The sequence below is a fragment of the Sceloporus occidentalis genome, unplaced genomic scaffold, assembly GCF_023333645.1.
Source record: "Sceloporus occidentalis isolate IW3139 unplaced genomic scaffold, rSceOcc1.0.p SCAF_18, whole genome shotgun sequence".
Lineage (NCBI taxonomy): Eukaryota > Metazoa > Chordata > Lepidosauria > Squamata > Phrynosomatidae > Sceloporus > Sceloporus occidentalis.
In genome coordinates this window covers 7,835,129-7,850,756 of record NW_028316998.1, presented here as the reverse complement: position 1 = coordinate 7,850,756, position 15,628 = coordinate 7,835,129, and the positions used below count along the sequence as shown (strand labels likewise).

The following is a 15,628-nucleotide window of genomic DNA, read 5'->3' as shown; positions in this document are numbered from 1 at the left end:
TAAAATCATATGCATAATATAATAACACCTTTTCCTTCTTGTAATACACATAAGAAAATGTGTCTTAACCCCTTCAAGACCGGGATGTACCTAGTACTTCCTGGTCATACGTCACCGCCAGACCAGGACGTACCAGGTACGTCATCGATGATACGCGATCCAGCTTCACTATGAACGCTGGGATCGCGAGGGTCGGCTGCTACTGACCGCTGGGTGTCCTCAGCGATCTGTAGCAGCCACTCCCCCTCAATTCCGTGCACGTGATCACTTTTTTAAACTGCGGTCTTCAAGGGAAGACGCAGTATGCGAACGCCAGTCCTGAAGGGGTTAAAGGGTCCCTGCATCTTTTATATTTTATTATGGGTGGATATTACACCTGAAATTTGATATTGTGTATATGTGTATCTTGGCATAGTTGCCAACATTTGGGGGGAAACAAAACCGGGACCGCTATCAATTACTTACTTGAAAACTGGCCCCACCCACTCTGCCCAGCCCACATAATTAGTACAATTTAGCTGTTTATTATGAAGCACATTATATCACACAAACAAACCCAAATACTCAAGCAAACACAACCAGACACACACACTAACAAACCCAGACACATACTCACATTCCCGAACACATTCCACACACTAAAATACCCCAACACAAAATCACAAACATACTCAGAAATATACACCTTCCCTAACATACCCAAACACAATAACATAGAAAAACACATGTTTACACACTAAGATACCCACAGAAATATACAGACATGTTCCCACATTGATATACCACCACACACACACTAACATACACAGACTAGCATACGCAGACCCAATCACACCCTCACCGATATACCCAAAGACATGATTACACACTTACATCACACACACCTTCACTAGCATACCCAAATATACAAAAATAGTCACCCATACTAACATATCCAAAGACACATGTTCATATATCAACATCCGTGTATAGAAAGAATGTGGTAAGAGTACGAGTTTCAAATGGAAAACAAATAGTGAAAAAGTGTCAATAATAGAAGAATGTGTACTCCCCGCCCTTATTTTCATTTTTACCCTCCTGAGGAAGCCACCAGAGTAGCACATCATATAAGACTTTTTAACATTGGGACTATTTTCTGATATCCAATTATTTTTTTGTATTGATTTATTTATTCGTCCCTAATAAATGTATAATATTTAAGTCTATTTTTTCCAAGTACTTTTTAAGAATGGTTACACCTCTACAAGAAGTCCCCTATTGACTATTGGCACTTTTTTCTGCACCAGCACTTGCTTGGAACAACAAGAAAAAATACCAAATATCACCTGTGGAACAAGCGGTCTTCAGATTTCAAACAGCGGAACATCCATCTCGGATCACCCAGGATACTGCAAAAGCGGTTTTGGAAGCTGAGTTGCACACCATCCCAGTGTGCTCATCTGTGTGTAAGTGCAATCATCCTATTTTTTATATGTGAAGATACCATCCCATTTGGCTTTTTGTTTTCTTCCCTTCTTATTTGATCTAAATCGGATCATAGAATTAAGAAACGCTTAAACAATACAGACATACTGTGAGTGAAACTATTTACACAGAACATGCAATTGCTAGTTTTTTTCTGCTGGTCTAGTATTCTTTTCTCTCTCTCTTTTTGTTCATATACTAACATACCCAGACACAAAAAACGGTGACCAGTCCTGGCCGCGTCCCTCAAAGGTAAGCTCTGGGTAGATGGACCTCACAAGTTCCCAGATATGGCTATGACCTTCAGACACATCCAATCACGCCTGTTCACCCGTGCTTACAGCTGCCCACAAGAGTGCCATTAGCATTCCAGGCCATATCACTCCTATATCAGGGTTCCTGATCCCCACCCCACACAACTGGACTCTGGAGCAGCGGAAACATGTTCTTTGGAGTAAATAATCATACTTCACTATCTGGAAGCCTGACATAGGAATCTAGGCTTGGCTAATGCAAAAAAGAAAGATGCCTCCTGGAATGCATAGTGGCTTCTGTAAAGTTTGGTGGAGGAGTGATAATGGCCCGTGGCTGTTTATCAGAGTTTAAACTAGGCACTTTGGTTTCAGTGAATGTCATCCCAGTACTTTCAAGCTAATTCTGATCTAAATACTCTAAATGTCTTATTTATAAAATTGTGGTAAGAGCCAATATTTTAATTTACTTCCAATATACTATGTTACCTAAACTAGTAACATCTAAATGATGTGGTGAAATTTCTAGTTATATATTTGAAGATATACAAGTGTAACCTGTGGACCAGTTATACTTATATTTTAAACTTAGGCCGTGAACATTTCACACAAATCCCTGCATGCATTAACCAATACAATTAAAATGTTAGACTTTATTAAAATAAAAAAAAATCCAAGTTGGATTAAATTATACTTTATACTGTGATACAGCAACAAACTAAGACTTGATGTAGTCAAATACATGGATGGGGAAATATAAATGGTAATGTCGGAGAAAAGTTATGCTACGTTTTTATCACAACAAAAATGCAACATTTTAGTCTGTTTTTGGTTTGTCTTCACTTGATTGATGCTCAACATCTGTTTTAGAGTCCACTGGAGGAATCAGGCCATCTTCACTAGGTTTTGCTTGATCTATAGCATCCATGTCCGTTATGTCTTCTACAGTATCTGCATCCTTATTGTCTTCACGGTCGTCCTCCTCGCATCCCATGACTAGCTCATTCTCCTCCTGTTGGTCAGTCTCGGAGGATTTGTTTCTAGTGAATTCCTTTTTTTCCTTAAATACTTCCACACCCATCATTCTCAGGTAATGCATCCTCTCATTTTTGGGCACAAAAGAACGAATTGATGTTTTTCCTCGCCAGCCACACAAAACAATGGGGCACTGCAGAGTTTCAGGTTTCCTGAGAATAAAAAAGGTTACAGTTCTCAAAGCTAAGATTTACAAAATGTTCTATTAGAATGCAAGGTGGAAAATGTTTACACATTCGTCTACTAAAAATAGTTGTAATGAAAAAATTATGCAATTTTACAGGTCTATCAAAATACATATGAAAAGATGAAATCCCCGCATTTCTATCAGGAGGTTAGATAAGCAAATTTTACTTTATTTCATTTTCAAATGTAAAGAAAATATATGCAAAGTACGTTACTCACTGTGGGTCAGGTTCATACTTTAATACAATGCTTCCCATAACTGAAGGAGGAAAAACAAATGAAATGACATTGTTATTGCAGGGTTACATTTTTATGATGCATATATAAATAGCCTTATATTAATGTCACAACATGGACACGTCTGATTACTTATGTTTTTGTTACTGAGTGTTTAGAGAATTAAATCAGGTGTCTGAGAGGTGAGTGTTAATCTGTTGAAGCATTTAATTGCCTGATCAGTATGCCGACTCCAATTTAATTTAAATATGCTAAGTTTTGTGATTGCTAGATCATCTTGAACTAGATACTACAGCACCCCTGCTACGAGTTACCCATTACTCCGCAATTGGTCCTATTACTTGTACTTGTGTTGGAGTGTATAAAAAACACTGGAAAACAATCAGTCTTGGGACTGATAATCTAGGTGCTATCTTCCCACATCTCAAGCTGTCCTACATGGGGTCTACCTGTAGGTCTGCCCCACAAATGCCACGACCCTGCAAGATTTGGAAGGCTTACTCCATGGCCTGGAACCAGTGCTATCGTTCTGTTTTGTTTCCCTGGGGACCAGTTTTATGAAAATAAAGTTTTACAGGGTGTTACTTATATGACAAATAATGGTTACTGCTTTACAGTATATTTATATTTTATCGGATTTGTTAAGTCTTGCAATAATGCCACCCATCAATGCAGGATCACAGTGCGACAAAAACAGGCTTATTTTGCAGATGTAAGCCTTATTTTACCATAAGGATGCAACTTAATGAATGTAGTTTTGTTGGGAAGCCATGTTATGGCATTCATTTTTGTTTAAAATGGATGTAAAACAAAGCAGTAAGATAGAACATTTAAAATTGTGGGCATTTGGCGTTGGAAATCACCTGTTAGAGACATTATTCTTGAGAGGTTTCAGGCGTATGTATATTCAAATGAATGAATGAATGAATGAAGGAAATGTGGAATGGTATAGTCAAATTAAAAACAAACTATTTTCCCAGTTTTCACGTGTATAGGTTTTCCACCAACAGTCCACTTTGCAGTTAAAATTGCCTATTAATACAGTCACATCCAATATTTAAATCGTATACTCTGTTTGCTTACCCAAGTCTTTAGCCTGTCTTTGGGTTTCATTGCTGAATTTACTCAAGAAAGGATTTTCCTGAGTCAGAAGGATCTTGATATCGTCTGGAGACACACTGACAATTCTTGAATTGATGAAAGGATACAGGCTATATATACCCTAAATTATAAAGATTAAAAAAAAAAAAAAAAAAAAAAAAAGTAAAAAATAAAAATCAAACTAATCATTAAGTGTTAATGATTATATAACACATACACATCCAAAACTGTTTTGTTGTGTTTACAACATAAGACCACCGGAGGACCAATGTATGCAGGCATGCTGGTTATTATTGCAATAGGCCAAAGATCCCACTATAAACATGTTGCACTCAAAGCATAAAAATATCAATTGTGATAGCAAAGTTGCAAGTAAAGGTGAAGATGCACTTAATGTTATCAAAACAAAACCCAACGGATTTAGCCCTGGTACATTACCAGTGTCTTGCAAGGCTGGTAAAGGAACGGCTCCCAACCAACTAAAGAAAAATCTATACCATACACCTAGAAAAATGTAAGGGATGCCATGCTGGAAGATTTAACAAATAGAACAATTAACAAATAGAGTGTAAAGGCAAACAGTTTACACATTACCTCTTGGGCCAGTCTGTAAGCACAGCCATACTGCTCCCCATCATTATTCCGACACAATACCTTGATACCAGTGTTTATTACCTAAACCACGGCAAATAAATCAAGTTATTTTACAGAACATTGTTTAAGTAATGTTACTGTTACTGCACTAATTTTGATATTACACTGTACCAAGCAACATGGAATGATTGATATGTTATTCAAAGTAGGCAATATGTATTTTTTGACAAAACTATAAGAAGAAATATTATACACATTGGTATGATTGAGTAAAGCGGTGGTGCAAAAAGCTTGTACTGAAGGAAATTCATCACAGGTTTGTAAAATAGGACTATTAAATATTATTTTCACACCTTAAATTTGATGGACAAAAAAAAAAAAGTGCCTTAATTTATACTAGTTAAAGCTAAGGACAATATAATGGAATATATGTATATATGACTAAAAGTGAACATTTCAAGGTATGGCAGTTCCATAACAGTGACTAGTTTGCCGTTACATGTCAGATTGATTACTTAAGTCATTCAAGCGGGCAGAGGATTCACGCATGCAAAGCATACCTTCATCTTCTCACTGTTATGAAGTAGCACATTTCTTAATTCCTTGGAAACCATATATAGCTGCCTCTTCTTTCCTTCTTGGGTTCGAGTCAGCAGGTTCTTTTTTGGAAAAGACGGCTCTAGCGTGTAGAAATTCCTGCCAACAATAATTCTATTTAGAAGCGACTTACAAAAAGTAATCATGAGTTAATTCAAATACCTCTAAATGAACACAAAAATCCCCTGAATTGCGTAGACCTACTTTGCTCAACTATTCATACTTAAATTTGAGGAACTGTGTTACTTCAAGAGCTGAGCCCTATAGCATGTTGAGCGTTGGATTCAGTGTGCCAAAGTGTGTGTGTAATTTTCACGTTGGAATTTCTTTAAAGTCTTTTTTCTGCTATTGAACGATTTTTATATTTGTAGTCAGTCTATAAGCCATAGATTTCCTGCCTTTTTTGTTTTTCTTAAAGCAGGGTATCACACCATGTTGACAAAGTGTGATGGATTTCAAGATCAAAAACCAACATGGGTTTTCCTCAGGAAGATCATGCCAAACAAATCTTATTGATTTTTTTATTTGGGTGACTAAAGTAATTGATCAAGGTGGTGCAGTAGACATTGCGTATCTGGATTTCAGTAAGGCCTTTGACACTGTCCCACATAGAAGACTTATAAATAAACTTTAGATCCCAATGTTGTTGAATGGATTAGGGAGTGGCTGAGTGACAGTGAAAACTAGACAGCCCAGGGTATTCCAAATACTAGTATTTTAACCCTTTCCAAGCACTAATTCTACCATTAGCCTTTGTCAAACTTTATGGTAGTAATTTTTTTGCATTTGTTTTTTCACACACATTTTACTTCAGGTATGAATAAACAGGTTCTGGTATATGTCACAATCATAAAACACCCCAATATCTGTTTAGCAACATCTCCCGAGTACAGTGATACCTCACATGAATGATTTTGCCTGGCTGTTTGGGGGCAAAAGGGCCACATTTGGGGCATGCGCATTTTCAATGTTGAACTTTGGCATTTGACGATCAACTGCCCATGTCCTATTTGGTACATCTTTGAGCCGGGCCATTTCAGTATGCCCAATAAAGCCATATATTTTTGAAAACTAGACACCCCAGGGTATTTCAAATGCTAGTATTTTAACTCTTTCCATGCACCATATCTACCACCAGTCTTGGTCAAACTTTGTGGTAGTCGTTTTTTTGCATTTGTTTTTCCACACACATTTTACTTCAGGTATGAATTAAAAGGTTCTGGTATATGTCACTATCACAAAACACCCCAATATGTGTTCAGCAACATCTCCTGAGTACAGCGATACCTCACATGAATGATTTTGCCTGGCTGTTTGGGGCATGCGCATTTTTCAATGTTGAACTTTGGCATTTGGGGATCCACTGCCCATGCCCTATTTGGTACATCTTTGAGCCGGGCCATTTCAGTGTGCCCAACAAAACCATATATTTTTGAATGCACACATTTTACCACCAGAATTTTTTCAAAGTTTGCAGTAGTATTTTTTTGTGTGTATTTCTCCCCCCCACACATACTTTATGTATGAATTTACAGTTAGATGTTAATACAGTAAAGTAATTTAAGCAAGCATGGGATAGGCATAAGGCCAAGCTAGATATTGAATAAGGGCAAGTACTAAAGGAAAGGACTCAAAGGTTGGGCAGACTGGATGGGCCTACTGGTTCTTATCTGCCATCACTTTCTATGTTTATTAACAAAGGAAACTTACTGAATGGGAGGAAAAATTGGGTCATCTTCAGACAGAAATACAAAGGGATCTTCTTTAAATCCAAAAAGCTTCATTTTTTTAGATGGAGGAGGTCTAGAAAACAAAGAAAAAAAATGAGTACGTTTAAGGGTCTCCCACAACCTGCCAAAGTTAGACAGCAGCCGTAAGAGTGTGAAGACCAGTCGAGAACAGTCAAAAGAGTGGCTCCAAATGGTAAACAATCATTTTGAAGCGCTTATAAGTATAGCTCCATGTTACCATTTGGAGCCAATCTTGTGAGTGGAACCATCACCATTTTTTATAGCTTACCATACTATTTTACACTATATGCGTCTTCATATGCAGATTGGAGGATCCAATCCGGGTGTTTACATATTTTGAGTGTCACTTTGCACAAGGATACTCATGTAGTTTACAAGACTTATTGGCAGGAGCAAAAGATTCAGATAAATTCTTGTGTACTTCTTTGAACTGAAATTTTGCAGCTTCCCTTTGTTTAAGTAGATTACATCAAAACATACATAGATCAAGGGCATAATGTTAAAAAAAGGCACCACTACAGTAGCAAGAAGTACAACTGTCCTCGTCACCATGAAAACCTCTATCTTAGTTTCTGTCCTCACCCGCAAACACTCTCCTTATTACTTGAATCAGTCTCTGTGTTGGTGGAAGGCTTGGGTTCCCCATTTTCTGCTTTCATATCTGGGTCTTCTGCCGTCTGGGGAGCAGGTTCGGTCACTTCAGAAGGGACTTCAGAAGCTGAAGGCACACTAGATACAGTAGAGGGGCCTCTCCGCTGAACCTGTAACAAAGTCAGGTATAATTTACATTACAATAATATTGTAGGAATACTTATATACAGTAACACATTTAATACTACATGCATTACAATGGCATTTGGTGTTACTTTTATTCTGAAGTCTTCAAAATAAAGTTACACAGACATCATTCCTTGCTTTACTATGTAAACACAATGAAAATTCACGAGCAGGGTGTCCTGCAAAGCTCTGCAACGGATATTTTCAGGCTGTGTGTACCAATGACACATTACCTTGGGAAGCCTCCGATTCCACGGCATAGGTGCTTTCTTTATAAGTACTGCCACAAAAAATCCTCCTGTGTTCTGATGATGTGGTAATATCCGCAGGCTTTTAGATAAAGAGATAAGGAGCAAGTCAATCAATACACTTTGCATTGCATATGTAAAACGACACATATCTTGTTAATCCAATGCCTGCTAAGAAACAAATTAAGAATGTCATACCAACGGCTTAGATTCATAGCTTTCAATTTCTCTTCATCTTTCGGTGGAAACATTGTCGGGCGGATCTGCGTATGCCTGCTTTGGGGCACATCTTCCCATTTTTCAAACCACTGCCCTTCTTTTGTCATAACCTTTAAACAAACCAAAAGATGAGAACCAATTCTTTACGCAAACCAAAAAGAAATTTAAAATTAAATGATTTTGTTACCTTCCAATTGGTGATCCCAGGCATCCATTTTAAACCAGGAAGCGCTGCAGAAACATCAGCAAGTTCAAGGGCTCCTAAACCAAGAGAACGCATGTTACAAAGTATTATTGAAAGTACAAACTGTCCAAAAACACAGCATTTGCAGGAAATTATACCCACAACAAGCTATAGGAGTTATAAAAGATAAAAAGCAGCACTGAAGTTATCACTGCTCATTTTAAAAAAGTACATTTTATGTTTACAAATTCTTGAATTCTAATGATTTGTAAATACTCAGGGCATTTTTTTTTTTTTAAAACACTTATTTAGGACTAAGTGTCACCATAAATTGTTCAAACACTGTTAAAGCCTAAAACTGTGGCGCATACACAATACGTATAAGGTATGCTTTCCCATAAGTAACTAGGACATATGTTTTCTTAAACACCTTTTTGCTTTTTCATGCTCTTGCTTCTATTTGAAACATTACATTTATAGTAACAGAGAATATAAAAATCCTTTGCATGGCATCTGGGAAATTAATTTGTCAAAACTGAAAAATAAAGAACTCCTTGCCTTCGCTTTTCTCTAGCAGAGAGGCTATAACGGCCTCATCCTCAACAGGATTCAGAGAGCAAGTAGAATAAACCATTCTACCCCCTTCTGCCAGCTGCTCAACACCACGGGTAGCAATCCTAATCTGTAACCTAGAAATAAAGCAAAATGAAGGTTAACAAGAACTTGCAGCAGATTTCAAAAGCATTAAAATAGACCTCAGCTGCATGCGGCCCGTTGCTTTCATCAGCAATAAAAAGGTCAGCTGTAGAAGTCATTGTGTAATGCCTCTGCGTATCAACAGGATATCACATATTAACTTGAAATAATGTATATGGAATAGAAACGGCTGTTAATGATAAATGATTCTTCTTACCCATGTAGCTGCAAGCTATTTAACGTAGTCCATTTCTTCCACACATCAATATTTTTTCTCAAGGTTCCGTCTCCGCTGTAACAACAGTTAGGTTAAGTTTGGGTACAAATAAAACATGCTCCATCTTCAAAGAACAAAGGTTTAAGGCAGAAAGCCACCTAGGCATATGACAAGCCAAGGCTAAATTCTAAGACTGCAAGTAATGAATCCTGGGTTCTGAGGTCCTACATGCACAAGTTCATTTATCAGAAAAAGGATAGCCAGCTGCTGTGAAAAGCCACCACTATAAGGCACATCCATTCAATCGATAATGGTTAATGGTGGCCACCGAGCATTAGAAACTTCACCTGCAGCTCCAATTGTTTGCATTTAGCTTTTAAGTTGTAATTGCGAAAATGGATTACTAAGAAAAGAAAAAAAAATACCTGCATGGTACATCGCACAATATCCGGTCATAGAACAGCACTTCTTTAGCGCCATTGTTTTCTACAATGAGTCGCGGAATACTTGATGCGTCGTGATTAACCACCATAATACAGGGACTGTTCAACCGCTTTGCTTGATGGACCAACAAGTAGCAACGCTTGTTGTCAACATCATTAGCAATCACAAAGCCTTCTAAAACAAGACGGAGAGAAAGAATTGTGAAACGCTGCACCAAGTGCTGAGCTCTCAAACTACAATTATTCAAATAATTCATATACAATTTTTTTTCTCTAAAGTATACACAAAGAAGACAACTGTGTTTTAATGTTACCTCTTGGTCCTCGCAGGTTACCCTCATTTGCTCTTACGAAGAGTTCACTTTATGTAACGCTATTTGTGTGCATTCATAACATTTTGGGAAGAAAGTTATGGGTATCCCAAAGGGTAACATTAAGACAGAAAGACATACTTAATCACGTAACATGGGTTAAATCTTTTTTGAGGCATTTCAGGAACGCTATCTAATCCTCTGTCTTGCCACAAAACCCATCTTGCAGAGAACACTTGCCAGGCATGACACTTTTTAATGCCTTATGAATGGAGCAATACAACAACAAAACAAAACACACTACCCTGCCAACAACAAAAATGAAAGCTTAACTTACCAGGAAAAGGAACATTCATATCGGAGTGCAGCATTTCAATAAGCTGAGCCGTTTTTGAACCAGGTGCAGCACACATGTCCAAAATCTAGGAGAAATGACACTTAGGCTTTAGCACGCTTTTACACAAACTAATTTTATAACTGAAGTGAACTAATCTGCCGTTTTCAGGCGCAAGTGATACATTTCTTACCATTGGTCCCAAAAGGCAAAACAAACCACATGTTTACTATGCCATCATGTGAGACTACAGAGTGAAAGGAAACCTGAGGCGAGGAGCTTTGTACTAAACGTCGAACAGCATTTTTGCGTGAATATACAAGAACTATGACACTGGTGATATAGTCACAGATGCCTACAAGTGCACAATTATGTGAATAACGAGCACAGAATGGGGTGAGTACCATGAAGAAATTTAACCCCTTAATGACAAAGCCCATACATGTACGGGCTCAAAAAGCATGGTTTTCAATGGGTTTAGGGACCGCCCATTGTACCTAAGTGCTTTCATCCTGCAGAGTGTTTGTGATAAATACTATGCAGGGATGCTAAGCATCTTCCTTTGGTTGGTCACAGCAAGGAATCATGTCCATGGGGGAAACAGCGGGGTTCAGTTCTGAACCCATCCATGAAGTGGGAAGGTAAAATTCCAATGCAGTTTAAATACATATAAAAATAGCACTTCCCATATGGATCCACATTTATTTAATACATTTACCATGTAACATAATAAGCACAACAACATTTCTTGGGATAATTTATATTCTGCAATAAGAAGATCTAAAAAGGGCACTAAATATATGGAACTTAACATCTACATGAGAGGATTTGTGGGAAATAGACTTTTGTCTTATTGTGAATTTACTAACAGTTGGGGATTACAAAACATTTTCTACCTGAACCAAAAGGGCTAAATCAAGAGTGTTTATGTTAAAGGGTGAAATTACCCCTTGGCAATGGCCAGTGAATTAAACAGAATGACATCATTAACCTTCATGCAATACAGTGTTTACTAAATTAACTCCATAAAACCAAAAATAAGTTAATGTCAAAAATACATTCATTGAATGTTTGCAATGCATGCTGATTTTCACCTTTAAAAGCTTTATAAAAAATGGATGTAGTAAAAAAAATTTGGGAAGGTAACAGATTATTTGAATCCTAAAATAAGATTACATATATATTTACGTATATTTTTATTTTTTTTATTTTTTACACATCCACTGGCTCAGGAATGTATTATCTTGCTGAATAACCTACTAAATGTTAGTTAGGTAAATAAATCCACACATCCTAGATGAAGTATTAAATGTATCAGTATTCCATTTTTATTTCTCAAACCAAACTTTTCAAAGTAATCACTTATCAGAGGACAATAACCCAGGAAGAGTATCTATAAATGAATGATGTCATTATTGCACAGTATAACATATATGAATCAAAGCATGGATTGTAATTCACATTTATTCACCTTATGATGAGGCTCTACATTGAGGAGTACAGGAGGAATCATGCTGACTGCCTCTTGACGGCTGATGTTACCCTAAAACAAAAAAAATTCAGAGATGATATCATCATCATCTGGATACAACACATTGGAAGCTCTTGTGAATATTATTCAAGTTTCTAAGTAAGCCTTTTTGTCTTAGTTTTCCAGCAATATACTTTTTATTCATTTTTACATTACAGGTCACACGATAGCGAATATATTTTTTAAGAACAGGTCTCTATTAGGAACTTAAGCCACTGAGAATAAATTATCACTAAGTGTCAGGAACTGTATATTGTTTTTCCAGGTGACCTGTGCTTCAATAAACAAGTATAATTTACCATACAATACAAAATACAGAAATATGCTAAGATTGCAGAACATCTTAACATATATTACTGAAGATCTATACACTTAGGGCACTTGAGATATAGAACTTAACATCTACAGCAGAAATTGCTCTGGCCAAAGTACATAGGAAAGTAAGATTTGTTAAGAACAATATATAAATATCGCTAAAAACAGACTAATCTTATGAAATAACATGCCATTCATCAATAGTTTGGAATTGCAAAACAATCTTTGTACTTGAACCATGTGTTGGGCAAAATCAACCCTTGGCAATGCCCAGTTAATCCAACAGAATGACAATGTTCATGCAAAGCAGTGTTTAGTAAATCAAGCCCATAAACATGAAACAATTGGACTGTTGATATAATTTTAAAGGAGAAAAATACATTCATTGCATGTTTACAATGTAGGAACCTTTATTGACCAGGTCAGGAACAAGCATCAAAGGCAATGTTTAGCACAACAGTCTTCTTACCGATTCTGTCTCACTGATAAGAAACTGATGAAACTTTTCCAGCTCAGGGGATTTGCGGATAATCTTCCTACTCATGTTTGTGTGCCAGGCGAGCTCTTCAGGGTACCTGATATTAAGGGATAAAAAAAAAAAAAATATAGATTAATGAATCAGAGAACAAACAGCGTATTGGAAACCGTCTTACAGCTCTACAAGAACCTTTTATCGCAAGCCAGATTCCGTTTCTATGCAGGTTATAGTCATAGAATCACATGTAAAGTAACAAGTGTAAATCCTTTACAGTTTTGATCTCTGAACTGTTACTTTACTTACCAGCTTAGTGGCTGAGGGGATTCTAACTTCTGACCGTCAACCTCTATGTCTTGCAATTCTTTAAAGTATTTGTTTTTCAAGCAATGTAATATTTCTTTAGCGTGGCTACAAAAAAAAAAGACATTTAGAAAGCCTGTCAAAAATACAGTCATGTTTCTTTAGCTTGAAGAAATTTTCTTTTTTTAAAACACAGGATTTACTGTATAACTAAATGCATTTAGTACATATTCCACTTTCTCTATATAAAAAAACAAAACAAAAACATTTTAAAGATGAGGAGTATTTTTCAGAGCATGTTTACAGAAAAAAAAACCCTTGGGTTATATTCGATAAAATCGATTCAGCTAATCGATAATTTGTTGGCAACGATATTCATTATCGAATGTAGCCGTGGTATTGTTAAAGTACAAACTATACTTTCTCAAGGGATCCATAATGTAAGTATACATTGCATAATCAAGATGTTGATTAAAATATACCATTAACATTACAGATTATTTTAAAGAGAAATATGCATAGAAGTAAAAGCAGTTTTCTCGTTTCTGCTCGGGCAATCCTCTATGTAACCATACGTACCTTTTGTATCCAGTTATTCTTATTGTGGACGGTAGAGGTTCTCTGAGAGCAGACATGAACTGCTCCCATTCTCCTTCAGGGACAATCTTCAGCTCTTGATAATAATGTTCAAAAAGCTTGTTTTCTTTGATAATTTCAGGGTAGCCACCAGCCCATGCCTTAAGGAAGCAAATACATATAGTTAGACGTTCAACATGGTAAATGCATAGTGGATAAATACCATCACAAGTATTTCTGTAACCTAGTATACAACCATATACAAGTAAAAAGTAATCTATATGTAATTTGGTTAAAATTATACATCAGTCTAACAAAAATCCTAAAAAACACGTAACAGGAATAAAATATGCCTGCATCTTAAGGTTCAACCTACATGTTGATGTTTAGTAGTGTGGACCGTGACACATTTGCCATTTCTAATATATGGTTTTTAGGTTTTTTTCTTCCTCTGACTAGTATATGATTTCTTTTAATTGAACCAATTCTATTAAGCTCCAGAAAGCTTATGTAATTTTATCTTGGGCTCATGACAATACCCATTGTTCTGAAAACTCATGTGAACAGAAACAAGGAAATGGGAAACATTAGCAGAAAAACAATTCTTTAACAAATAATTTTATAATAAATTGTTTACATAGTCAGGTCATTTTAAAAAGTGTCCCAAAATTATTATTTATTGTTTTATATAGCGCCATCAAATTCCGTAGCCCTCCACCAATAAAATTAAAGAAAAAATAAACATGAAAAATGCATGTACAGCTTTCAAGAATAATAATTATTGAATGTAGGGAGATAGTAACAGACAACTTCAGGCGTATCAGCAACTGAGGTTAAACCTTAAAACATACTCTAGACCAGGGGCATCCAACCTGCGGCTCTCCAGCTTAGCTGAAAGAGCATTATGGGAGATGTAGTCCTGCAGCAGCTGGAGGGCCACAGGTTGGACGCCGATGCTCTAGACGTTAGAGTCTGTCTGAGGATTACGATCGTCGCAGTGTATGCTGTCTGTTACTGGATCTCTATAAAGATGCTGAATTTCTTTATATAAGATTTCTCCAAATTCTTAACAGGTATTAAAAAAAGAAACTGGCAACGTGCAATAGCCAACAGTACCTCAAATCACGCACACTGGGACACAGGATACAATATAACTTGACCAAAGTAAATCTCTATTCAATGGAAACGGTTTATTATTATCCTTTATTTATATAGCGCCAACAATTTACGCAGCGCTTAATACAATACATATTTACAAGGGGTATGACAAGACGAGAATTGACAGACTAAGACAAACTGATACATTAGGTGGAGAGAGCCCTGCTCGCAAGCTTGAGGGAATGGGATGACAAACATAAGGCACAGAGAAAGGGTGAGAGGTAGTGTGGTGGTTGTATCAACGACAAGGAGCTTATAAAGCATCTAACATTTTGCATATCCTTCATATCTCACCGCCTGCTCTCTTGCTTTGCGTCGAGCCTCCTCTTCAGCAGGGCTAAGTTGCTCTGTGCTCCTTTGATTCCTCTGACGATGTCTTCTATTTTTACGCCCCATTATGCCACAGAGGAATAGGAAGGAACGACGAGACAGGAGTATGGTTGCCAAAAAATGTACGCTGCTTCCAAGTGGAGGTATTTACTGTGTATGGGGAAAGGCTAATATAAACAAAAGTTGGTTATGACACAGCAAGACCATACATACATACATACATACATTAAATACGTATATATTAAAATTCCATACCTTGCAGCACACTCTGATTTAGCTCGCTATTATCAACAGT

The 15,628-nt window shown here is 36.8% G+C and overlaps 1 protein-coding gene across 1 annotated transcript; it reads right to left on the bottom strand.

Moving 5' to 3' along the window:
• Positions 1 to 2,532: 2,532 nt before the first annotated feature.
• LOC149302570 (RNA cytosine-C(5)-methyltransferase NSUN2-like) lies at positions 2,533 to 15,399 on the bottom strand. Its single transcript, XM_089482238.1, has 19 exons — positions 15,298 to 15,399; positions 13,849 to 14,006; positions 13,273 to 13,377; positions 12,961 to 13,066; positions 12,117 to 12,188; positions 10,649 to 10,733; positions 9,983 to 10,175; positions 9,558 to 9,632; positions 9,203 to 9,333; positions 8,648 to 8,721; positions 8,440 to 8,570; positions 8,227 to 8,323; positions 7,799 to 7,977; positions 7,176 to 7,268; positions 5,429 to 5,564; positions 4,869 to 4,949; positions 4,257 to 4,395; positions 3,156 to 3,195; positions 2,533 to 2,902 (listed from the first exon to the last, which is right to left on the bottom strand). Exons 1-19 carry the CDS (start codon positions 15,397 to 15,399, stop codon positions 2,533 to 2,535), a joined length of 2,367 nt encoding a protein of 788 aa, XP_089338364.1.
• Positions 15,400 to 15,628: the final 229 nt, after the last annotated feature.